The 25,140-nt window shown below is 38.0% G+C and overlaps 3 protein-coding genes across 3 annotated transcripts in view; 1 reads left to right on the top strand and 2 right to left on the bottom strand.

Moving 5' to 3' along the window:
* Positions 1–5,281: 5,281 nt before the first annotated feature.
* LOC137974671 (uncharacterized) lies at positions 5,282–17,086 on the bottom strand. The gene is made up of 3 exons (XM_068821608.1): positions 17,018–17,086; positions 7,575–7,604; positions 5,282–7,293 (listed from the first exon to the last, which is right to left on the bottom strand). The coding sequence occupies exon 3, from the start codon at positions 6,939–6,941 to the stop codon at positions 5,856–5,858; it is 1,086 nt and encodes a 361-aa protein (XP_068677709.1). The 5' UTR covers positions 6,942–7,293; positions 7,575–7,604; positions 17,018–17,086; the 3' UTR covers positions 5,282–5,855.
* On the bottom strand, positions 6,968–11,520 carry LOC138009182 (uncharacterized). The gene is made up of 3 exons (XM_068856422.1): positions 8,297–11,520; positions 7,575–7,604; positions 6,968–7,293 (listed from the first exon to the last, which is right to left on the bottom strand). Exons 1-3 carry the CDS (start codon positions 11,217–11,219, stop codon positions 6,968–6,970), a joined length of 3,279 nt encoding a protein of 1,092 aa, XP_068712523.1. The 5' UTR covers positions 11,220–11,520.
* A 2,233-nt stretch (positions 17,087–19,319) lies between the features above and the next one.
* LOC137974667 (L-rhamnose-binding lectin CSL3-like) overlaps positions 19,320–25,140 on the top strand; it is a 7,482-nt gene continuing 1,661 nt past the window's right edge. The window contains exons 1-4 of the mRNA XM_068821593.1: positions 19,320–19,434; positions 22,965–23,055; positions 23,506–23,774; positions 24,657–24,956. Coding sequence (XP_068677694.1) covers positions 23,004–23,055; positions 23,506–23,774; positions 24,657–24,956 — 621 coding nt within the window. The 5' untranslated portion in view covers positions 19,320–19,434; positions 22,965–23,003. The remainder of the gene's footprint in view (positions 19,435–22,964; positions 23,056–23,505; positions 23,775–24,656; positions 24,957–25,140) is intronic.

Here is a 25,140-nt window from a genome sequence, read left to right as displayed (position 1 = left end):
GTCAAAACCCAATTGACCTCTATTTCACAAGTCAAATATCAAAGAGGTAAACTCCGGAAGCAACACAGCAAAGATGAATTGGCTAAGCTGATACAAAAATGCAAAGATTCTAGAGGAGGATTCGTCCACACAGTACAGGTGCACGTGGGCTCTGGTGTTAGAGTTGTTCTTGCCACTAAATCTCAATTGGAGGATTTGGTGACGTTTTGTTGTGACCCTGCACATATTTCAGTATTTAGCATTGATGTCACATATGACATTGGTCAATTCTTTGTGACAACTACGACCTACAAGCATTTGATGGTGGTAGACAGAGAGACAGGGTCCCACCCTACCTTTCCTGGACCACTCATGATTCATACTAATGAAACATCGGAGGACTTCCATTATTTTACAAGTACCCTCAAAGAGCTCAATCGTGAGATTGAAAATATTCTTTTCGTTGGCTCTGACCGCCAGAAATCCATAGAGAATGGCCTTGCTTCCCAGCTGCCAATCGCTCATTTCTTGTCATGTACTAAACATGTACTGGACAACATCACGCGGAAGATGGCCTTGATCAAAGTCACTGGTTAAGCAAAGTCACAAATCCTGGCCGACATCTTCGGAGACAGGCGTACACATCAAAAGGGCCTCATTGACAGTGAATCCAACGAAGAGTTCGATGCAAAGCTCTTTTCATTGAAGGAGTCATGGGATGACGCTGAAAAGCAATCTTCACGATGTGGGGAGTATCTCTATTTCTTGCAACACATTGCATCAGATATGAAGTCTAAGACTCTGCTGCCGATACGGAGGTCAGCTGGGCTAGGCGACAACTTTTACTACAACAACAGCCCAGAAAGCATCAACAGCAGTCTGAAGAAAGAAATTGACAGGCAAAAACAGCATTCAAGTCCAGGAAAGCCGTCTAAATGTACGTACGGACAGTTCATTGACATCGCTGAGGGTTTTATTGGCAAATACAGGAGAAATGTGCACCGAGCTGTGAAAGGTGATGGTCCCTACGGACTTGCGCCAGAATTCAAACACCTTGTTACCGAGGAAGAGTGGCGTGATGTTTCTCCAAAGGAAAGGGTAGCAAAGATCTCTTCCGTACATCGTCCTGGTGCAAGTGCTTACCAAATTTGTGATTCACAACCAGCTGACTCTAGAAAATTTTGACTCTAGTAAATTTCCAAAATGCAAAGCATCTTCACAATCAGGAAATACTACATCATCCCTTCCTCCCTTTGAGTGCAGTGGCCTTCCACAGTCATTGAAAACAACATGGGACAATGCTGGTTCCATTCTGGCAAAAGATGGTGTCACTAGGGTTGCAGGGGCTACTTCTACTTTTGTTGTTATTTCTTTAACAAATCCGGTGCGCCCTCACATTGTAAACATTGAGAATGGCACAATTCGGTGCGACTGCGAGGGCTTTAAACAGAAGCAGATCGGCTCCCATACCATTGCTGTGAGCTGCGAGGAGCAAATTATCCAGGACACTGTTTCGAAATGGGTCCCTAACTTGTCACGTCTGGTGCAGGACTCTATTCCCAAAAGGTCAGGAAAAAAGCCAGGTCCACAGAGGGTTCGCCCCTCCCGCATTGCTCAGCAGCGTGACGTTAGTACACCGCAGGATCGCTGCGAGCGAGTTCAATCATTTCCAGCGCCAGAACCATTCCGCCTCAAGTGGTTGAACGGATCACGAGTCACTACTTGTTACGGCTGCAGTGGGAAGATGAGGCGAAGTATGCATGATCCAGTGCCACCGGAACCATACGATGTCGTCATCTGCAGAAAGCAAATTCGCGCATTTACTCCTCGTGGTTCCACAGGTCTTCGTTTCTCAGCAAAACCCGAGGGCGTATTTTTTCATCTGAAGCATTCTTGTGTTGCATCCCAGTGCTCCAATCCTGTGAACGACAAAAGTCTCCTTGTGTCTGATGAAGACAAATTGAAACTCAAGAGAGTTCCGACCGGAATATGTTGCGTAAAGAGTTTGAAATTCACCTATAAAATTACTCTCCAGCTTCACCACAGCCTACTATTGCACAGGCACCCCAAGATCAGTGTGAGGGAAAGCCAACAAAAATATAAGGATTTGAATGGGAATCCCGATAAAAGACCTTGGAAGATAACCTTTTTGCCATCGTGGGTCGCTTCCTTCCTGAGTTTTTTTTTTTTTTTTCAGATTGGACGCGAATTTAGCCATTATCAGTTCCTCGGTTGTAAAAGGTTATAAAGAGGAATTGATAATGGCTCAATTCGCGTAGAATCTGAAAACAAAAAAAACACACACACACATACACACGGGAAGGAAGCGACCCACAATGGCAATAAGGATAGGCCTTTTAATTGATAAGTTTTTCGTAAGATTCTCTTCTCAGGTCTTTTATCGGGATTCCCATGCAAATCCTTATATTTTTGTTGGCTTTCCTTTTCACTGACCTTGGGGCGCCTGTGACTATTGTCCAAAATTTGTGTTAAACAGTTCAATTTTGTTACAGCTGTTCAGGGTTTCGCAGTGGTAAATATGTAGATACCTCCTGCAATTTTTTAATTTGGGTGGGTTTTTGAGAGAATCCAGTGACTGATCATATGGATTAGTCGGGGTCTTTCTGCAGGTACCGCCGTAAGCATTGTGTTTTTGATCACTTGGGATTAGTCTTTCTTTGAACTTGTTTTGTTTTCTGTCTTTTGTTTCGCTTGTTTTACGTAATTTCTGCTCCAGTACGTGGGAAGAGACAGAAGCTGCCATTATTCGATCCTAAAAAGGATAATTTGCCATGACAACTCCGAACAAGAAAAGAAATAGCTTCCGCCGCGATAGTATTCAGCGGATTAAAAAAATAACAAGACGCCTGAAGGCGATTCCGTGGGATGCTTTGGGGAATTAGTGTAGCATTGGAATGAATTGTGAAGGTAGAGAGAAGGGCCACGAATAGCGAGTTAGGTTAGGGAAAGAAATCATTGTAGAAAGTGTTGAAGAAACCCTGGCTGCGTTTGTGGTGGAAAAGAGGGTGGGCGGAAAATTACTGTGGGTACAGGGTGTCCTTTCCAGGTTCCTATTTACTCTTTGCGGGTAATTAGAAGATGGAATGAGTGTGTGCATGGTGTTTCGAAATGGCATCAAAACTGGGTGAAGTAATTGCCGGTTTTCACTGTCACATCATCAATCCATTGAACATCTTAAGTCAACGATTGAACAGATAAAAGAAGATGAATACTAAAACAGTCTCGCAAAGATTCAGGTCTGTGGGATGTTTCGTGCGGGAGATATTCGAAGAAATGTTTTACTCAAATTTATAAGGCTTTGTATGGAGACGCCATGTTTGTGTCCCTCTGAGGGACACAAATATGGGGTCCGGAAGCTACCAAAAAGCACATGTCATTGAGTTGTGCAATAAAAAGGCTGTCTTCTTCTTCTGAGAGCTTATAAACATCTCTATGAGTACTTATTGTAATAGAAGGGCTGCTCAGATTGCAAAATCTCAGCGGATAAGTCACTTTTTTAACCTATGTGACAGCATTCTCGGCCGTCATTTTAATATTGTGTCACGCAAAAGCTTAGAAATTCAGCGTTGCTTTATCACAACACGAAAAACCCTATCAAACTGAAAATTTGTAAAAAAGAAGAGTTTTCAGTTGTTCTAATAGCTAACTAAACTAAAATCTCAAAAGGGTCGATAATTCCTTATTACTGGGTTGCCTATGGCAAACCAGTCGAGATCTGCGTTTAGTTTGTTTGTTTCCTTTTTTTTCTTTTTTTTTTTTTTTCCGTGTCGGTAAAAGTCTTGCCTGTCACTCCCCTGGTAAGTGGTGTCTTTGTGCATAGAGCCTTCTGCGCGTATGTTCTTAGGATCGAGAGGGTAGTGGAACTGCGTAGATTTCTCTGGTGGACACAGTAGAATCATTAACTTAGCCTGCAATGGCGTGAAAGTCATGTAACGCGAATGGCGTTTTAGTGGATCCTTAAACAAAATATACCCTTATGAAGCTCAATAATGGAAAGTCAGTTGGATAAACTAGGCAGGAAGCTCAAAAGCGACGAGTACTGGACTTCGAAAACAATCTATCGCCCGTCGAGACGAAATCAAAGTGAGCTCTATTTACCTGAAGTACATGGTAATTTGACACAATTGAGTTTCTTGCCTTCACGCACGCAATGAAATAGGAAGAGGTTTTCGCCTCTAAGAGCAAATATGTTGCTTGTTTCAATAATTTTTTCGCTGGAAAAGGATTCTGTGGTATTTTCTGCCTTTGTGAATTATAATATCATGTTGTGTATTGAATTTTCGAGCTTAAGGTTGAAATGTGATATGGGAGAAGTTTTTTAGTATTGCTCTGTAAGCAGGAAGGGTTCACAGGCCTGTTGGAAGCGTGCTTGAGTTTCAACAAAATGAGCCCCAAAATCAGTGAAAACTTGTGACGCAGATGAATAAAAAAGTAGCTGCTATTTCCAAAATGATGGAATTACCTGGTGATAAACAACGTCGTACGCGTCTTGGAGAGTAAATTTTGACTTTGCATAAACAAGAGTTGGGCGATTGTGATCTTTGTTTTGACTTCGCTCATTTCATTGTTAAACTTTATAACACTTGACAGAAAAAGAAACTTACAAAAACCCGGTATCTTGCCATCATTTGACACAGATGCTTCACTGTTTGGCGAGTAAACATGCCGCGGTAACTTAATCACGGCGCCCGCTGAATTCCGGCCATGTCACTTTCGATTTTGCAATTTACTTGAACGTACCAAAAATCTCCCAAAATGTTTGTCGCTGATCGTAACTTTTTATATGCTATATTCACGGTTCAAAATTAATGTTGTTTTCATGTCGTAAATATTTTATTCTCGATCGACCGTCCCGGAAACTTCCTTCTGCTCTTTCTAAGAACTGTGTATCAATAGTTGTTTTGCATAAAGCAAGCTAACAGAATCTGTACCTTGCTGAGTTCGCATTTGTTAGCGTTAATAGTATTTTCGGTCAGATGCTTCTGTTTTTATGAGGGGTTTATTGTTTTGGTCTCCCATCCTAACACTAACCCCGCCCGGCAGGGCTTAACTTCAGTGAATTTTAGTATTACAAAGCTGTCAGATGCTCAGAGGGCACACTTGTGGTGAAAAGAAGGCCTGAGGGAACTTGAAAATTATCAACATGTCAGCGCCGAAGCCGATGTTTCTCGCTTCTCTTTTATTTGTTATTCTTCAGAGACTGGAATGCTGTATTTCAATACCACACAATTCAGTGCCTTCTGATTTTCTGTAGCACGTACCACAGGCAACCCAGTGTATGCTTCACGGAAGCATCTCGTTTTTTAATTGATGACGTCACGTGAAAACCAAGAACATACGGAATTTGTTTTTCTCTAATAAGGATATATCATTTTGTCAAAAACTGCTACAAAATCTTGAGACATGAATAAAAATGCAACACTAATAATTTGAACACTAAAATGTTGCTTAAAACAGCGTTGATTATCAAAACGTCAACAAATGTGAAATACATGTAAACACGAACAGGGAATGTGTTTGTATCAACTGTCATCAGTAGCTGCATTGTTATTTTATGGCATCAAGCCAGCTGTCATCAGGTGCTGTGTTATCATCAATGGCATCAAGCCAGTTTTCATCAGCTGCTTGATTGTCATTAGTGATACCAAGCCAATTGTGATCAGTTACTCCATTACCAGACTGAGAAGCTGTTTCATTGTCACGAGTTGCTCCATTTCCAGAAGTTGTTTCATTGTCATTGAACACTAAAATATTGTTTAAAACAACGTTGATTATCAAAACGTCAACAAATGTGAAATACATGTAAACATGAACAGGGAATGTGTTTGTATCAACTGTCATCAGTAGCTGCATTGTTATTTTATGGCATCAATCCAGCTGTCATCCGGTGCTGTGTTATCGTCAATGGCATCAAGCCAGTTTTCATCAGCAGCTTGATTGTCATTAGTGATACCAAGCCAATTGTGATCAGTTACTCCATTACCAGACTGAGAAACTGTTTCATTGTCACGAGTTGCTCCATTTCCAGAAGTTGTTTCATTGTCATGAGTTGCTGCATTTTCAGAAGTTGTTTTATTGTCATAAGCTGGTGCATTTCCAGAAGTTGTTTCATTGTCATGAGTTGTTGGATTTCCAAAAGTTGTTTCATTGTCATGAGTTGTTGGATTTCCAAAAGTTGTTTCATTGTCATGAGTTGCTCTATTATGATCAGTGGCTTCAATTTTTGCAGAGGATTGGTTGTCTGAGGTTAGTGCATGTTGCATTTTGGAGACAACATTTGTTTGTGGATCAAAAGTGATGAAAATGTTGCTTGCACTAAGCAGCGTTTCTGCCACTTCTTCTGTGGTGTTTTGCAAAGTCACTGATGACTTTTGCTGAAGGAGGTTTTTCAAGGTGTCAGTAAAGATAGTTAACCAGAGGTCTGCGTCTTCGTTGGCAACACATAGTTTAGCAGATGCTTCTCTCTTGCAATCAACAACCTTTTGGTGGGTTGAACAGTTTTGGCACTTAACTGAAGCACGAGAGACATCAGTGATGCGCTTTTTGCAAACTTGACAAGACAAAAAAATGGATAATTTGCTGACTAATTTGAAGCTGTCAACAAATATTTGTTTCTCTGGAGTTTCTAGAATTGCACGCCCTTTAAAAGAGGACAGGGTGTTCACCTGTTGAGTGTAAGTGGTGAATGGTGAAGTAGACAGGAAGGTGTTGCCTTGAAAGTTTTTCACTGTCAAATTGTTCAGGCGATAAGAATAGGTGTTCTTCAGTTGAGTTATCAGTGGACTCCAGATATGAATAGAAGTGTGCCCTGTTGAATCTTCCAAAATGCAATCTTCCTTAACAAAGGATACTTCTTGTGTTGACTTTACCAAAACTTTCTTGGGTTCTTTTTGACTGAAGGAGAGTGTTCCTGTAACATTGACCTTTTGGTTAGGTGTCATAGTATCGAGTTGCGATACGGAGATGTCTACCCTTGGCAACTGGTTTGTAGATGCATCGGTTGTAGCTGTTCTTTATAGTTGAAGGTGATGTCACTGTTTGGGGCCACTGATACACTTGACTGTTGATTGAAAATCCAATCACTTTCATCTTGTTTGATGATGAGGTTTTTAAGAAACACTGGGGTCTTTGTGTCTTGAAAGTGTTGCATCTGTTGATGTGCTGGAGCATTAAATGCTAGGACTCTTTGTACCTTTGTGGGTGATGTTTGCAAATGAAAGTCAAACCAGTGAACACCTTTTCCACGTGATCGTTTCAGTGGACTTAAGTTGTGGATGAAGCCATGTTTGTTGCCTATCATAGAGTTAAAAGGAAAACATCAGTTGGAGAAAACTAAGTATTGTAATCATCAACTCTTATTCATTTTTGCAAACCTGAAAGCGTTCATGTATTGTTAGTAATGGTCATTTACTGTGATTATGGGGTAAAACATAGATGAAAACGAAAAGGAAAAAAAAAACAATGCAAAGAGGCAAGGAGAGAAGGAATTAGATTTCGAGCATTTGAGTGTTTTGGTGTTGAGATAATTGACGTAAATGTATACAAGAGTTCAGAAAAAATATTTATTTACTCACCTTTAGATGGACCCTGTTGTGACATCTCTCCTAAAAGACGAATGTATAAAAATGATTACATTGTAAATATAATGCACTTTTATGTGCAGGGCTGATAGGTACATGTACTTATCACTGCACTGTACACATCTACTGTAGTTTAGTTAATACCTTTAAGGGAAGACATGTAATGTATGTCTAACTGAGTAAACGTTTACTGTAGGTATGCCTGGTGGTCGGTAATATTTTCAATTTCAGGGAAAGTTGTGTTATACTATGAGAAGTCAGCAAAGAGAGAACAGTGAAGCTGTGTGCGTCACTTGTAGAGTTCCGCACGGCTTTTAATATTTCCTTCTTTTATTTTTACTGGCACTACAGATTTTGCGAAAAAGAGGGATTGCTGGTAGTCTAGAGTTGTGAGGGTATATGGGGAACATTTTAAAGCAGTCATTTCTGTATTTTAGAGTTGTTTTGTTTTTGACTTCCTGGTTGAGTTGGCTATGCAGTTACTTTACATTTTGTGTTTCTAATGCATTGAAATTGACAGTAAGGATAGGTAAGGAATGGAGCACAGTGTTTCTTTCTGGTGTTCTTTCGTTATGTTTACAAAATACAACACAGAAACGTTTAATTTAGGAAAGCTATTCTTACGGCATCATGATCTGAATAGTATACACTTATTACTGAGCTATGGATATTAGCCTCAATTGCCTGCCTGACATAAACATGGTCTAGTAAACTACCCGAGATGAATGTAGGTTCGTCTATAATCTGCACATAACTGAAAGATTCCATTAAGTTAGTAAGTGGTTGCATATCAATGGTATTAAAGAAGTTTACATTCAGATCTCCTAGGATTATATCAATAGAGTGAGCTCTAAGTAAATAATCAATTCCACTGACAAAGTGAAGAATACTTGAGCCATTTTTACGATAAAGTAAGAGAAAAGACATATTTAGTGGTTCTTGTACATCATTTGTGTCGCAAGTTACAACAAACTTAACAGCATTTAAAGTAGGGAAGTATTCCTGGTTCAAAATGTGAAAATTATTTTTCACGCAGATTGCCAGACTGCAAAATTTATCTGAATTGTGATCATACCTGTATAAGGTAAAGGGAGTCAAATTTTGTAGAATATCGAAGTCATTATTTCCAGGTAAAAGTTGTGTTTCAGTGAAAGCTAGAATATCACTTTTGAAAAGATTTTCATCACATTTAACATCAGAACTGTGTTTCCTGAGAGAGCGTATGTTTAGGAGAGATAATGTTAAAGCTGAATTGGTATCCTGTGCCCTTTCTTCATCTGTGTTAGCGTTTTTTTGTATATCCTCTGCATTTAATCTTCTTAGTCTGTCATATTCATTATGTACTCTAGGATTTGCTTTCACATGTTTATTGTTGATTTGGCCGAGAATATGGAGTCCTTGAAGAGAAGTTGAACGGCTCAATGCAACATACACTTGTCCATAATTGAACGATTTCTGTTTGTTTAAATGGAAGCTAATAACAACATTTTGCAGTGTCAAGCCTTGCACTTTATGAACTGTGCATGCCCAAGCAAGGGTAATTGGAAATTGAATACGTTGTACTTCTGGAGAAGATAGTTTACCTGGTCGTAGTTTTATCTTTGTTAGTACTGGTTCAATAGGAACAACTCTATGTTGTCTTGCAAATGGACTGCCACTGCATTGTATTAAATTGGTTCCTGCTCTTTTGTCATCAAATTTGACATAAATTACATTTGGTTTTTGTGTAACTTTGTTGACATCAACCTTCACTACAGTTCCCATTTGGCCATTTATTAGTCTGTCTGCAATATTTATGTTGGTAGTAAGCATTACTCTTGCTCCTTCTTTAATCTTAACTTCAAAATCTAGTCCTCCTGTTTCTGATCTCCCTCTTGACAATGTTGTATTGATATTCTGGTTTGTAGCATTTGGTGGATATTGGTCTGTAGCTCTAAGTACAAACAAAGGCGTAGACAGCTGTTCAAGTTGTTTGTTGTTGTGCTCATTTACAGGATCATTTTCTGCCCAAATGTGAAGTGTATTTGATGGATAATTTCCAGCTAATGGGGATATTGATCGAGAGTTAATGCAGTTTATATCCTGTTCTGTTTGTGAACCAGTTCTTAATCTGTTTAAAAGTCGATTGAAGTGCTGATCATCTTTTTGTCTCATTATTTCAGTTAGTTCTACCATTCTGAACACAAGCCATGGGTGGTACAGATTGTAAGAATTATTTTTGAAGTTCTCAAAAATAGGTTTTTCTCTTATTGGTGGTAACTGATAAAAATCTCCTACAACAACTACACTTATGCCAGCAAACAGTTCAGAGCTAGATGAGCAAAATATGTCCTTTAGTCTTTGGTGTATATGAAGAACACGCCTGTTAGAAACCATGGGAATTTCATCTATTATAATGAGCTTTAGTTCAGAAAATGAAAGTCTCATTTGAGTTTTCTTTTGATCAGACATTGCAGGGAGATTTTCACCTGCATCTTTAGGAATAGCCAATGCGGTATTTATTGTTGTTCCTTCAATATTTATGGCAGAGACACCTGTTGGGGCCATTAACAGTACTGTTGGTAGCTCAGGGTTACTTGCTACATGTTTAAATGTCTTTACTACTGTGTGGTATATCAACTTTGTTACATGGCTTTTCCCAGATCCGCCACCTCCAGTGAGAAAGAGATATATTGGGTTGATTTCATTTGGTGTTAAAGAGCGGATATTTTTTACTTTGTTTCGGCACCAAGATAGGAGCAAATCATATGCAACACGCTGCTGAACGTTTAGTGACCTCACAGATTCCCGAAGCAAGTCATCAGAAATCTCAGTTGGTTGAATGTGGTACGCTATTGTTGGAAGTATTGGGGCACGTTGGCTGTTGGAGGTGGAGGAAAGATGTGAAGCTTCTTGTTTGTTAAATGATTCCTGATCACAACTGCTATTGCTATGCATGTCTAACTGCAAGTCTTCACTTTCCTGATCGTTTACAGAGTCGAAGGAATGGAGAAGATTATTGCCTTCACTCTTTCTTAAAGCTTCTAGTGCTTCTGAGACAGCATCTGCATCGGGTTCAAATCTTGTTCTATTTTGCTCAACAGTAGTGTGCACTTCAGACTCATAGAATTTAGATGCATATGTCTGTTCATTACCTAGAAGAGTATCTTCATTCCTCCATGGATAATACAGCATAAGTAAGTGGTGAAAATACTTGTCAGGGTCTTTTGTCTTGTTTGGTGTATGATACCTTATTACAGCCCTAGTTTTCCTGCATTTCATGACTTCATTAGTGTTAAGTAATTTAATTTTGGGAGGTAACAAGCTGATGATATCTGTATTTGCGGTAGATTGAATATGCAATTCTGTTAGATCATCTGTAAGAATTTCTGGTTGTGCATCATTCTTTGTGGGATCAGTATTGTATTCTTTATAGTAGTATGCAGCAAATTCAGCTAGACACAGGTTATGAATGGTAGTGTTCGAATCTGGTCTGATACTGTAGCGTTCTATTATATTTGATCTGTAAATATCTGTGCGGTCATCATCTAGTTCATCTAGTTCCTGCTGGCTTTTTGTAACTCGAACTCTTTTCTCTGGCAAATCAGTGCTCACAAAGACTGTTTTTGGGAAAACTTTTCTTAACCAAAGTTCAGGCATGCATCTGTATACACATTCTTGTGAACTCACTTCTCGTGTGGAGAGAAAGGCTGCCCCAATTTTTCTTAAACTGTCCCTAACAGGCAAATTCAAAGCTGTTGCTTCCTTTGCTGCTTGCACAATAGCTTGTGAACATTCTGTTTCATCCTTTGTGAAGTATGAGCAAACATAGGTTACACATTTATAATGATTAAAAACAGGCTGTAAGTCAACATTAGCTCTGAAACCTTTTACCCCAGCAACAAAATAGTTGTTGATGAAACAGCTATCAAGTGGCCTTTTGAGGTGGAGATCAAAGTCAGAATCAGGAGATACTGATAAAGCCCAGTAATATTGTTCTTCAGTTATACCGAGTGAACTCAAAAATTGTTTCTCTGTTTTATTTGGATCATATTGTGGGCTATTTGGATTCAACACTTTGTCTATTTGTTCTTTGACTAAAGTAAGAATTTTATTTCTTTCGTCTAACATGTTGCATTTCTTCTCATCTAATTCTTCTGACAGTGGTTCTGCTACAATCGTTCTTCTTGTGAAAAATTGGCCAAAATGAAATCTGCATGGAACATTACGGTATTTTCTACATGTTTTTGAGTGATTATGCTTTTGATAAGTTGCAACCAAGTCATACAATTCAGGGTCTGCTTGTGTATGTGGCAGATACGCTTGGAGATGGCCATCTATGAAATCTGCATAGTCTAGTTTGCTTTCATGTGTTAGTGTTGGACAATCACTTGTCCATATTAATCCATGTAGATGAGGTGAGCCTCTCATTTGAAATTCAATGCCTAAAGCATATTGTACTATTTTGCCAATAGGATTTGCTTGTGTAAGAAGTACCTCGGTAAAGAATGTTTCAACCCTATACTGGAAGTGTTTAGCAACAACAACAGGGTTTAAGTTCAGCATGGAGCACCTTTCATTATAAGACAATGCATCAACTTGGGCATCAGTTAAATTGAGGCCTTGTGTTCTGCCAATAATTTGAAACAGTTCAGGCCATCTGAGGTCCGCACAAGATAAAGTCATAAACCAAGTTGGAATGCCAAGCTGTTTCACCATGGCTACAACTTCATACATAAACTTTTGCCAATAGGGTGGTGAGCCTGGAACACGTCTCAGAAATAGATAGGCCTGGTCTTGAAAAACAAGATTCTGTAACCTTTGTACGTTGGATCTTAGATCTGATGCTGTAAGGGACTGCCCACGAAGTTTTGAGAGAGCTATGTTAATGCTGTTTGATACTTTTTTCTGTTCTATAATGAACTGTGCAAAGAACAAATATTCAGGATTCATTGCAAACCTGCCACTATGGTGTAAAAGACGTGCATTGAAATATTTTGAAGGTGATAAATTAACTGATCTTTCTGCAGTGTACCCAAATCAACCATTTGGAAATAACACTGGAAATGCAAGTTCTTCACAATGCATGTCAGTCATGAAAGAAACTGGATGTTTATTTTGACCTGGCGCAATATCGAAAATTTCATTCCCGTGTGACTTTGTATGGTTATTTTGTTCTACATTTACAGTTACAGGATAATCTGGAAGAACAGACTGTAAACATGTTTCAGTTGTGGGTGCCCTAAACTCATTCAAAGGATCCTCTACTTCTTCGTTATCATCATCTACTCCTTTGTGTTGTGGGTTACCTTCACCCATTAATGAACACATTTCTGAATCTTGTTCTGAACAAGTGTGCAGCTGTTGTTGAGTGAGATTTATGTCAATGTTTTTAATGTTGATTGTTATGCTGCTATAGAAAGGATTGTTATCCCTCAGCCAATTTAGAGCATTGAGTATGATGTCAGGTCGTACAGCTTGAAAATAAACATGACCTCTAAAGGAAAGTTTTCTTTTCAGCTTTAGCATGATTATTCCTGACCTTTCAGGTGGTCTTGGCAAAACTTTGCATGTTTGATCACAATCTACAGGCACATTACAAATAGCCCCTTTGATCTTTCGTTGTTGACCTTTGGGCATGATAACTATTTTTTGAAATAGAAGCCACTGAGCTATGAGAATTTGCTCAAGTTTTTCTAGACTTTTAAGTGCTGAGGGAATTTCATCAACCAATAATTTGTTATGTACAGCTTGACATGGGATGTGTCCCTTTAATAACTTAGAAGAACATGTATTACAGATGTATTCTTTGTTATCAAAAGAACGTTTTCCAGTAAAAATATGCTGAATGTCATATTTGCCTTTCTTTAATTCTGTAACAGTTTTCCTATAAAGAAGTCTGTTGCATACAGTACATATGTAACTAGGACCTTCCCTCACTTTTTTTTTAAAAGATGCAATGCAGGAATTCAAGTCATTGTGTATTATAGCATTTAACTGTCTTGCATTGCTTCTCTCTGTCCTCTTTAATTTCTTGCCAGCATTTTTTCTTTTTTTGTGCTTCCCATTTGTTGATAAGCCTGTCTTCCTTTGGCCAACAAACTGTCTTTTGTAGATGCAGACATGGATTTATATTTTTCTGCACGACCACTGAGAATGTCTTGCTTTTCATTGTTGTAATAGCGATTCAATATATCCAAACGCAGTTTTTTCTTTACAGGTTCTAATTCAGCATAGCACTTTTTCCTCTTTCTTGAAATTGCTATTTTCTGTTCAGAATATTTCTGGTGTTTAAGAATCTTTTGTTTCTCTGTTCTAGTTAACTTGCATGAGCATAATATAAACTGAATGACATACTCAGTTTCATCACAAATTACCTTATTTGTTATTGTTTGAACTAAACATTTTGCATTATCAATTTGATGGATGTCTAGTGTGTCTTGTTCATTCAAGGAGAAGAGAAAAAATCTTGTACCTCTCTTAATTTTGTGAAAAACACAACCTAAGCAAAGGTTCGAAAAGTGAAGCAAAAATCCTGTACTTATACTGATATTGTGCAAAACTGAGCCCCTCAGGGTGCACTTACTATATAATGAACTGCACACAAGGGTTCCGGCAGTAGTTGAAACACAGTTAACATCAATATGAGCACCATATATATTAATATTCTGGAATAGTTTACCGGAATTTGGCTGACATTTGCTGGTGTCAGAAAATAGAGCACTTCCACATTTAACAATAGCATCTGATGCATCAGACTTCCAGTAGACGCAAGGTTTCAACACAGAAAAACAAATACCATAAAGAGCTACTGTGTAGCTTTTTGTTATAGTGACACTAGTAATGTTTTTAATGCTTGGAGTATCTCTTGTCAAAGTGCTAACAGGAACATCATTTACGTTTTGTGTCGGAGTTTGACTGGCTGCAAAATTTGTTTGTATATTATCATTGCCAACTCTAACTGAAGACTTTCTGAAAATAGCAAAAAACCAACCACTAGTAAGAGTGATTATGTAAAAGATCTTGAAATGAGGTGTATGTTTTGACTGAGACACACATATCATCAATATATACCCACTGACTATCAGCTTTTATAGCCACTGTAAAATGATGGCTTGAACATCTAACCAAACCTTCAAGTGTGTAATTTTGACCCAATACATCTATTGTAACTGGAAAAATTAATCGATCAATACAATTTGATGACAGTTCTAAAGTTAAAAATGTTGGAAGCAGAACAAAATGTTGCAGCATTGAGATATCGCCACAATGGCTTTGACACAAATCGCAGTAAAGTGCAGCAGTGCTCGGCAATATAGCCTCAGAGACATAATTGTCAAAATTTCTTTGAGTCATGTTTACGGAACTTATGTAAAGTGCAAATATAGTTCTCTGCTTTACAATTGTACTGTCACATGATGTACAAATCGACTGGTCAGTCTGTTGGATAAGAAAAAGTCGTTTTAACTCCTGTGTCATCACACCAACTGTATTCAAGGTAAATATGTCACTAAAGACAGCATGATCAGACATAGTAGCAAATGAGTTGCAATGTTGTCTTAAATACACCCACACTGGTTCTCGAATGGCTGCCATATCAATTTCTGAAGAATATGAATTTTCTAACTGAAAACATGCCTCGTTTAAGATTTCAAAAAATTCATTTCGTTCAATATGTCTAATAAGATCTTTAAAGATTGCATAGTTACATGTAAGTTCAAGAAAACAGTCTACTGCACATGAAAACTTTTCTGGGTGAGTTAAACAATAATTCATGAAATGTTGTCTTGGATCGTTTGTCCCCGTTGGTGGCTGTTCCCTGATCGCGATGACATTATCTGTTTCTTTGGTATAAACTGGTATATTTCCATTGATAATGTGTGCTTGTTTATTCGAGATAACGAAAGGATTAAAGCTTCCATGAGAAGCATGAGGAATTCTTCTTAAGTAACAAATATTTCCCTTTGTATTTAAAAATGTTCAGGGGCACCCAACGTCAATTTTCGGAAAATATCTGTTCGGAAGACGATTTCAGATCTTGAATTTTCGGAACATTTGTTGTAAAATGTCTTGCTTGCCTGCCTCTCCTAGGATTTTCGAACATCTGAAAAATGGTATAATTGCCCATTTTTAACAGATTTTTATCCTTAAAAGGTCACCTAGAATTTTCGGGAGCCTTTTTTCTGGCTAAAATTTTCGAAAAGTAAGTTTTGATCCCTATAATTTTCGGATCACTAACCTTTCAGCTAGGAAATCCGAACAGATGAAAACTTTTTAGGGGATAAAAATATGCCTATATCTACCGTTTAAATACTAAAATACGTTTAACAATGCTATATTTAAGTGGTTTTGAACTATATTCTCGTTGGGTGCCCCTGAATGTTAACAATTGAACACTGAAAATAAAATAAACATCCGCTGGAATAAACCTTCTCGTGAACACTATTTACATGTACGTTTTGGTGAATAGGTACGCTCAATGTCAGCAAGAATACACAAAACCTTAAAAATACACCTAGCATGATTGTCGACTCGTGAATTGAACTGTGAAAATTTCGAATAGAGTCAAACTCTCGAGGCTTAAATAAGCTTATCTTCAATTGCAAATTAACAAATATTTGAGCCAACTTTTGAAATCGACGGTGTCGATGTTTTCCGTGATGGAATCCTTGATTTGTGAATATACTGATTCAATGGATATCGTCTGTCAAAGTTGTTCAAACTTCTTGTTATGTTAGACTAAGCGTTATGCACGTAGGCTGAGTGAACACGCAGGTTCGGTTGCTGAACTCGTTGGTTCGTTTGGCACGTAGGCCGAATGAACAGTGAACTCGTTGGTTCGATGCGTAACACAACACGGAACGTATGATCCGCGAACCCTATGCAATTTTCACAGTTCAATTCAATACAAAAAGTCGAGACACCTTCAAAATATCTTACCTTCGGTTTACCGTATTTACTCGAATGAGGGCCGCCCTCGATTTACCCTGGTCCCAGAGGTTTTTCTTGAACTTTCCCCTCGTGAGATCGAACCTCACCTCTCACGAGGGGAAAATTCAAGAAAAACCTCTGGGACCAGGGTACCCTCGATTAAGCGCCGCATCTGGGACAAAAAAGTTAATAAGGGAGGAAAAAGTTAATAAGCGCCGCACCGCCGATGCGGCGCTTATTCGAGGAATTCCGTATAACCAGGAAATAAACTATAAAAAAAATTTAAAACAGGATCGGCAAATTATTTTCCTTAAATGTGATGTTCTTTAGTTCAAAGTAACTGTATTTCTCTGCTCGGGCGGTACGCTCTCTTTCCAGAATTCTTGCTATGCGAAGCTCTGATGTAAACTGAACGTTGCACTTGTGGCGCGACAAATTAAATAAGCACTGCGGCGCTTATTCGAGTAAATACGGTATTTCCTGAACGCTAATCCTTGCCAGAATAGACTCTCTCGAAATAACAGTACCTCGATTTCCTTCCTCAACAATCCTTGCCCGAATAGACTCTCGAAATCACAGTGGCTCGGTTTCCTTCCTGAACTGAACACTAATCCTTAACAGAATAGACTCTCTCGAAAATCACAGTACCTCTGTTTTCTTCCTGAACGCTAATCCTTGCCAGAATACACTCTCTCGAAATCACAGTCACTTGGTTTCCTTGCCAGAATAGACTCTCGAAATAACAGTATTTTCACTCTTGTCAAAGTCATCTCATCTTGTTGTTCCAGCTATCACGTGGATTTAGTTGTCAATCAAATTTGCCGTTTTGCGTCGACAATGAAAAAGGAACCCCCGACAAACCTTACCGTGGCATGCCACAGGCATCCCACGGAACAAGTCTTATTATACAAATAGACGATTATCATCTATCAAATGTATTATTGTCCAGAAATTCTTGAAATGTAGGAAAGGTTATTACAATTGCTGCAAATATTACCGGTACCTACTTTGACCTCAAGCTCTTCGTGATGAAAAATGGCGACGCTTTTCAGTTACCTGTCATTTAAGGTAATTGTGGCGTACCATTTTGGCACGAAAACCGCTTGTCTAAAATACTGTTTTTAAAACGCTGAGAATCCACGTGGGTTCGGACTTTCCCAAGGAAAAAAAACCGATATTTCCTGTTTTATTTTATTATAAATGCCACTTAATAAGGGGCTACCATGCTATCTGCTGCTGTTTAAAGATTCATCGAACGGGGCATGCACACATTTCAATTTCCATCATTCATATCTAAATCCAGTGTGACCAGCAACTTTCTGATGCATGTGTAGTGTAAGGTCCGCTGTGTTGACATTTTGTGTAAATTTTAAAAAAAAGTTGCGCGTGTGACCCGTTACAAATATTTTTTCACAAAATGTTCCCGAATCGTCAAGTATCACCACAGAAGAAAAGAACATCATTCTAAAAGCTTATTTTACGCAAAAAGTAGGTTCTGGAGGTAATATTGAGAGTGGAAATCAAGTTTACAGCAGACGACAAATACAAACTCACGAGCCATGGTATATTTAATTAAGTTAACACAACAGGAAGACGCTCACCTTATTTTGACACGAAAATGCTTTACTATTGCCATAAAAACTATCCAGTTAAGCTCGCATATTACACAACATGATGAATTCATAAAGGCCACCTTTTCCAGCGAAATGCTTTTTGAAACAAACAACATATTTGCTATAAGAGGCAAAAAACCCTTCCTATTTCATTACGTGCGTGGAGACAAGAAACTCAATCGTGTCAAATTACACTCCGTGTCAAAAACGCAACTAAATAAATTTCCCACGAGTGTTCAGCATCAAACCCTTAACTGAAAAACCCTTCACTTGAATTATCAAGCAAAAAATAAGCAACAAGCTTTCTTTCAAATAATTTTTGACCAACAAGAATTTGTGAAATTTCCAATTGTTAAAACTGTGCATAATTGAGTACAAACAACAGATCACAGATCCAAGTCTCTGTCATTGTTAAACCCATAAGTTACTAGAGAATTTTCCATTTGATTTCAGTGTTGTACAAAACACCACACTTGTACAATATTAGAGCTACAGCTCACTTTGATTACGGCTCGACAGGCGACAAAATATGTGAGGCAATGCTAGTTACATTGTAATGCAAATGAGAAAAACTAACCGTGAAAAGGGCTATTGACTGAGAGTCGATTTTGATGAGGGACGAAAACCGGAGTACCCGGAGAACAACCCTCGCAGTGAGATTGAGATCGACTGATACTCAGCCCAAATATGACCCGAGGCCAGGGTTGAACCCGTATCACGAAAGGTGGGAGGCGGGCTTGATAACCGCTAAACCACCCTGACTCCCCAAAAACATCGGTAATAATATTATCGGTTATTCACAACGTACTCGTCCTTGGAGTTTTACTAAGGCCTAATATAATTATTTAACTATTGTTGATTTTATCGAAACTTGTCTAGCACACCGTATATAGTTTGAGACCTCTCTGTGTTTACTCTGCTGGCTACTTGTCAGAGATTCAATATGCAACGCGACTGTCTATGAACGGATTGATATGGGATCATATTATGCTGGTCTCTAAAAGAAAAAAAAAACGATGCTTAAAACATTGGTTGCCAAAAGAGAATTATTGTATCGAATACGGGGAGTATTTTGGAGTAATGTTTCTCTCGGCATTCAGTCTTGTATTGCGTGACTGGAGAGAAAGGATGAACAAAAAAATTCAAATATTACCAATTTTGAGGAAATAAATATGGTAATGATATTCGTCTTCCTTGAGGCTCTCATTAAACAAATCGCGAACTTGTTCAAAAATCTGGTTTGGTTTAATTTGATACCACAAAAAGGAGCAACGAGGACAAAAGTTTCAAGTTAAGCTTTTTGGAGAGGACCGAGAGCTTGAATCGAGAAGGTGAGTCAGACCTACTGAAAGTTATATTACGTACTTCCCTTTCAATTAGACATTGAAAGAAATTATTTGGTGAGAACGGTAAACGCTGTACTACTGAATTTTAGACTTCGTACATTAACAACTCTGTAAATTATACTCCTTGAAAAAACATCTAACGAGCCTTTCCAGGCTTTATGGATTGAAATCGATTTCCTACATAGTAAAAACATTATTTTGGGGGTAATGTATCGGCAATATAATTCCCCAGAACAATTTCAAACTTACTTTGATTTCACACGAGAAACACTGAGTTCCTTGGAGAAACCAAAATACATCATGGGCAATTTCAACATTGATCTCCTCAAGTCGGAAAGTAATGATAATTCCCATAACGTCCTCATATCCATGCAAAGTTACTCATTTCTTCCGGTATTTGTTACTTAAGCCTTCAAGAATTTATAACAATTCCGCCACACTCATTGATAATATTCGGGTAAATAGACTTGACAGCAAACTCTCCAGTGGCAACATTGTGTCAGATATTAGCACCCACTTCTCTCAATTCTGCTTCATTCATTCTCTCTAAAACTCGTTATATCAGGGTATTAGAACCCGCGATTGACTCAAAATGCTTAGAAGAAAACTCTTTCAGAGATATCTCCCAAATCGATTGTGGAGGCCGTGCTGCAAATGACTCTGTTGACAAGTTGTTTTCCTCGTTTTGCATTAAATTTAATTAAAATGCTCCTCTAAAAACCGTTTCCAAACGCAAGGCCAAGCAACTTTCTAAACCATGTATATCTTGGGGTTTACGTAAATCCATAAAAACAAAAAAATGTTTTTTTTTCATCCCGGCGATCCGGCGAAATTTAGGCTGTACAGGAACAAAATTTCCAGTCTTACCTGCCTCAGAAAAAAGCTTTATTACTAAGCATATTAGCAGTAATACCAACATCAATTAACTTTTGGTTGAAAAAGTTAATTGATGTTGGTATTACAACTGTTCGGAGCCTCCTCGACTCACATGGCAATTTTAAACAGCTTTTTTACCTACAACATGCACACCTCTCACCTATTGATCATTATTTCCTTTTTAGTCTCTTTTGTGCCATCCCGGAGGAATGGCGTAGATTGTTAAAGACAAATGAAAATGCAGCTCTTTTACACGATTGTTATGTAGATTTCGATAGTTTTTCACAACACCTTGGAGGGGAAAAGCTTGATGTTGCAAAGATTCAATCGAAACTATTGTATGAAACGTTTTCTAAAATCTCTTCAAACCCTACCTTTATGAAAAAATAGAACGAAATGTTCAACACAAAGACATTTGAACTAGACTGGGAAAGAATATTTTCTTTGCCTTTTAAAATAACGTTGAATACAAAGTTAAGAGAATTCCAATATAAAGTTCTTCATAGAATTTGTTATACAAACGTTATGCTCTTCAAATTTGGTTTAGCCGATTCCCCTTTATGTTATTTCTGTCATAAAGAACTGGAGACATTGGAACACTTCTTTTTTTACTGTAGTAAGGTTAGCACCTTTTGGAATGAGCTAAACATTCTCCTCAAATCGCAAAAGTTAATCTCTAAAAACTTCCATATCAAAGATATTTTATTTGGGCTTTTTTCTGCGGATAATGTTGATGACAATATTCTAGTTAACTACATTATACTTGAGAGCAAATACCTTATTTTTCGCTCGAAATGAAGCCAAACGTTTCCCACTATTGCCCTGTTAATATCAAAATGCAAAACAATTAACGCACCAGATCGAACGTTTCATTGCGAGGAAAAATAACAAACTCCACTTTCATAATAAAAAATGGCATCAATTTTTACCCATAGTGGAGCATGAGCTATCACCTCCAACTAGTCCCAACTTAAACTAATACTGTAGTATTGTAGTATGTTTAAATGTGCATAGTGCGTATAGCTTTGATGTGTAGTGTAGTTCGGATGTTCTGTGTTTATCATAGATAGGTAGCGTAGTTTCGATATATAGCTCCGATGTATAGTTTAAAATTTACATGTAAACTAATAAATGTGAATATATTAAAAAATAAAAATAAAAATATTTTAGCAGTAACCTAAATAACATGAAAAAGACTTGGGAAGGTATTAATACTTTGATTAATAGAAAGAGGCAGACAAGGACTGTAACAACTGTTCAATTTCCTAACGATCAGAGAATAATCAATCAGAAATAGCAAATACATTGAACCATCACTTCGTGTTCGTCGGACTAAAGCCTTTAAAGACTATCTTGGGAATTCAAACTACCCCAATTCTTTCTACTTGATTCTGTCACTTCTTCTGAAATTAAAATTGAAATTTGATAACAATATCAAGTAAAGTATATCGGTTATACTCTTTTCCAGTTTGTCTTCCTCAAGTCCGCATGCCATGTCATATCTTCTGTCTTAGCTGAACTAATCAATAAATCTATTTTGTGTGGCACGTATCCTCGCCAATTAATGCATGCTAAACTGATCCAAGCAATCATCGTCCAATATCGTTATTTACTGTTTTTAACCGAATATTCGAAAGATCAATGTATAAACGTCTTAAATCCTTCATAGATGATACAGTATGTTTTTCAAGTCACAATATGGTTTTAGAAACAATTTTTGGACTCAGCATGCAATTCTAGATATTCTGAACAAAATTCTAACTAATATGGTGTGACGTGCGGGGTCCGGATGGCCCAGGAATAGAAACACAACGATAATGAAACACAAAAAAACTACACCCAAACCCATTCCCACAATCGCACAACAAACAACCATAAATTTTAAGAAAACGCTTACGACTTTAAATCTAAGATGTAATTTAACTGCAAGTATAAGAGTTACTAAAGCTACTTACTCAAAATTGTCTAATCTTACTGCTATTACAAAAGGCCTTAAAACTAAAATTGGTAAACAAGTTGAGCTAAACGTTCGGTTCTACACAGTTCCTCTCAAATTCAAGCCCACTAACAAACAAACCAACAAACTACTGTTCCTTGACAATTTCATCTACACGTTTGCATTATTTCTTCCCGTTGCTTTTACTTTTTCTCAGCTCTTCCTTTCGGTCGACGCTTCTGCTTCCCCTGCTGCTGCGGACAAATGCCTGGGTTTTGTCTTTGATTCAAACAGCTCCCACTAATGACTCTTAGCGGTGTTCTCTTTTCACTCTTCCTTCTCTCTTTCTTTGCCTTTCCCGTCAACCAACTGTTCGCCACCACACCCCTACAGCACGTTACTTACATTTATATCTTTACATAATAATTTATTCTACAATTAACACTTACTGACAAACTTATTGTTTGAACACAACACTTACAATCCTACAGTTTAATAGTATTTCAACAATGGAGACTTTTACGAACGAATAAACTTACAAACTATTTTCTAAGGTACTAATTACGGTTGACTACGATACGAAATTAACACAACTGACGAAACAAAGAACAACAGCGAAACAAAAAGGAATGAAAAGAGCTTCCGTGCCAATAAGCCCGCAATACCAAGTGGAGATCTAACTGTTGTTCTCTTCCTCTTATAGCCAATCTGATTTACTAAAACCGCTGGTCAATTACAAACGATGTTACACCTGTTCGTTTTATTTCTCATTCCGGGGTTCTTCAACAGTACAGGTAACGATATTAATTGATTTTACTCGATGCGTAAGGTCAAATGTATCGATGCTTAAACGCAGCCCTCAAGGTTAGCCTCTAGATGCACTTTGCGCATTTCCGACTTCACGTTGAAGAACAATTTAGTTTATTATATTTGAATTGTTAGGATATAAATTAAAGACAGGTTTTTCAACCCGACTTATACTATGTCTAGGGACAAACCCCAAAATGATTAATTGCATATAGCATGTCTTCCATTTGCGAAAGTCACCAAGAGTGTATTCCAAGGGCGTTTCAGTAAGAGTTAAATTAAGCACAATAGTATCCACCCAAGAACATTAGAAAAGAAGTAAGGCAAATGCAACAGACTACTGGCACACACCTACATTCCTCCTTTGCCCAAACATTTTCAAAATAAAATCACGTGACTACTGTATGCGAACCGAATATCTTGATTTCCATCTGCAGAGGGGATTCTTCGGCGAGTTTGCGAACATAGTGGGGGACACCTGACAATTAACTGTGGCTCACAAGAGATCGATATTGTGAGAGCTTTCTATGGGCGTACTAGCAGAATATTTTGTCAGGGATATGGTCCTATCAAAACCAACAACTGCCAATCCGTTACATCAATGATGGTGGTTATAAATCAATGCCAAGGCCAGCAAACCTGTACTCTCAACCCTACCAATGCTGCCTTTGGGGACCCCTGTGTTGGCACTGCGAAATATCTAGAGGTGGGTCAACCGGCCCAGTGGCTTAATAATCAAGGAAGAAGTGTGGTTTGATTATAATAAAAAAACTGACAGGAGAAAGCTAATTCAATTGAAAGAGTAACATGCATCAAAATGATCACCAAATGAGACTTACACGAAGTATTTGAAGGGGTAATTTGTAGAGGAAACCAGTTGGCCTGGGGTGATGGAAATTAGCGTTCAAATGAGGGAAATTTGCTATGGGTATCCTTTGTTCTAATGAAAATTCATTTTCCAAATTTGAATTAGACCCAAAAATTAGCTGAGTGAAGCTCTACAGCTAAAGCAAATTCACGTGTTCCATTCGATCTGTGTAAGCTTTTCATTTGCTTTGGCTCTATATTGTCTTTTGTCTTGTTCCGGTGTTTTAGCAGTGCGATTTGAACATGATATGAAGAACTTTTTTGGTGTCGTACTGAATTTTCAGAGGTCAAGAAATGCGACTGAACAATTGAAAAATATAATAATATACATCTACCTTACCCCCACATCTCAGACGCAAGTGCCCAGTTTCCATTAGTATAAAGGTCACCTGAAGACAACCTGGAGGACTGTCAGGGTCACATGTTTTAATTAAGCTATTACTTTAGCCTTTCAAGCTGGTTTTACGTTCAAGCCCAGGTAACTTTGCAACGGGAAATTTATTCTATATTAATCTTCAGAACTAAAATATTAGTCTTATCACGTCCTTTCAAACTCTTAATAACTGAAATCCTGCAAAGATCATGGTGAAATTCTTCCATATGATGGTGTATTTTAAATAAATAAATAAATTAATTAATTAGGCAATCAGTGTATTTATTTATTTATTTATTTATTTATTTATTTATTATTTATTTCCATAATCTTGTCTCACATGTATAGATATCTTACAAGTGTGTGCCTAGAACAGGACTGTATGGAAGGTTATTACAGATTTGTGAAGGCAGTTCGGTTGCAATCCATTGCCGTGGCCACAAGACGATCAACATCATGTCAGCAAACTATGGCCTTCTGATTGATAGCCGTGGTTGTGGAGGTCCAGTAAAAGCCACAAACTGCGCGACTTTAGGCCGGGCCCTTTCTAGAGTGCGACGGAACTGCCAGGGATCATCTAGCTGCGTCTTGCAAGCTAGCAACTCGATATTTGGTGATCCTTGCGTCGGAACAAAGAAATATCTGGAGGTAAGTTCAAAGCTTTAAAACGCTAATTTTGCATAGGCTTGATTGCGAAGATCAAAATTGGAAAAAACGCAAACTTCCGCTAAGAGAAAGATTCTGTTTAGGGTACTCATTATTTTCATTCCAGAGACTCAGAACTTAGAGCCACCTTGTAACGCAAAATAAACAGGTCCGTGGGAAAGTACTG

This window comes from Montipora foliosa, chromosome 1 (assembly GCF_036669935.1).
Source record: "Montipora foliosa isolate CH-2021 chromosome 1, ASM3666993v2, whole genome shotgun sequence".
Lineage (NCBI taxonomy): Eukaryota > Metazoa > Cnidaria > Anthozoa > Scleractinia > Acroporidae > Montipora > Montipora foliosa.
Note: the sequence above shows the minus strand (reverse complement) of the source record. Positions and strands in the feature narration are given on the sequence as shown.

Bases quoted from the DNA above. Each gene is read 5' to 3' on its own strand.
- LOC137974671 (XM_068821608.1), bottom strand. From the start codon at position 6,941: ATGACACCTAACCAAAAGGTCAATGTTACAGGAACACTCTCCTTCAGT.
- LOC138009182 (XM_068856422.1), bottom strand. From the start codon at position 11,219: ATGCCTGAACTTTGGTTAAGAAAAGTTTTCCCAAAAACAGTCTTTGTG. The intron at 7,605-8,296 runs GTAGTTTACTAG...TTCGTCTTTTAG, and splicing joins CGAACCTACATTCATCTCGG to GAGAGATGTCACAACAGGGT. The intron at 7,294-7,574 runs GTGAGTAAATAA...ACTCTATGATAG, and splicing joins ACAACAGGGTCCATCTAAAG to GCAACAAACATGGCTTCATC.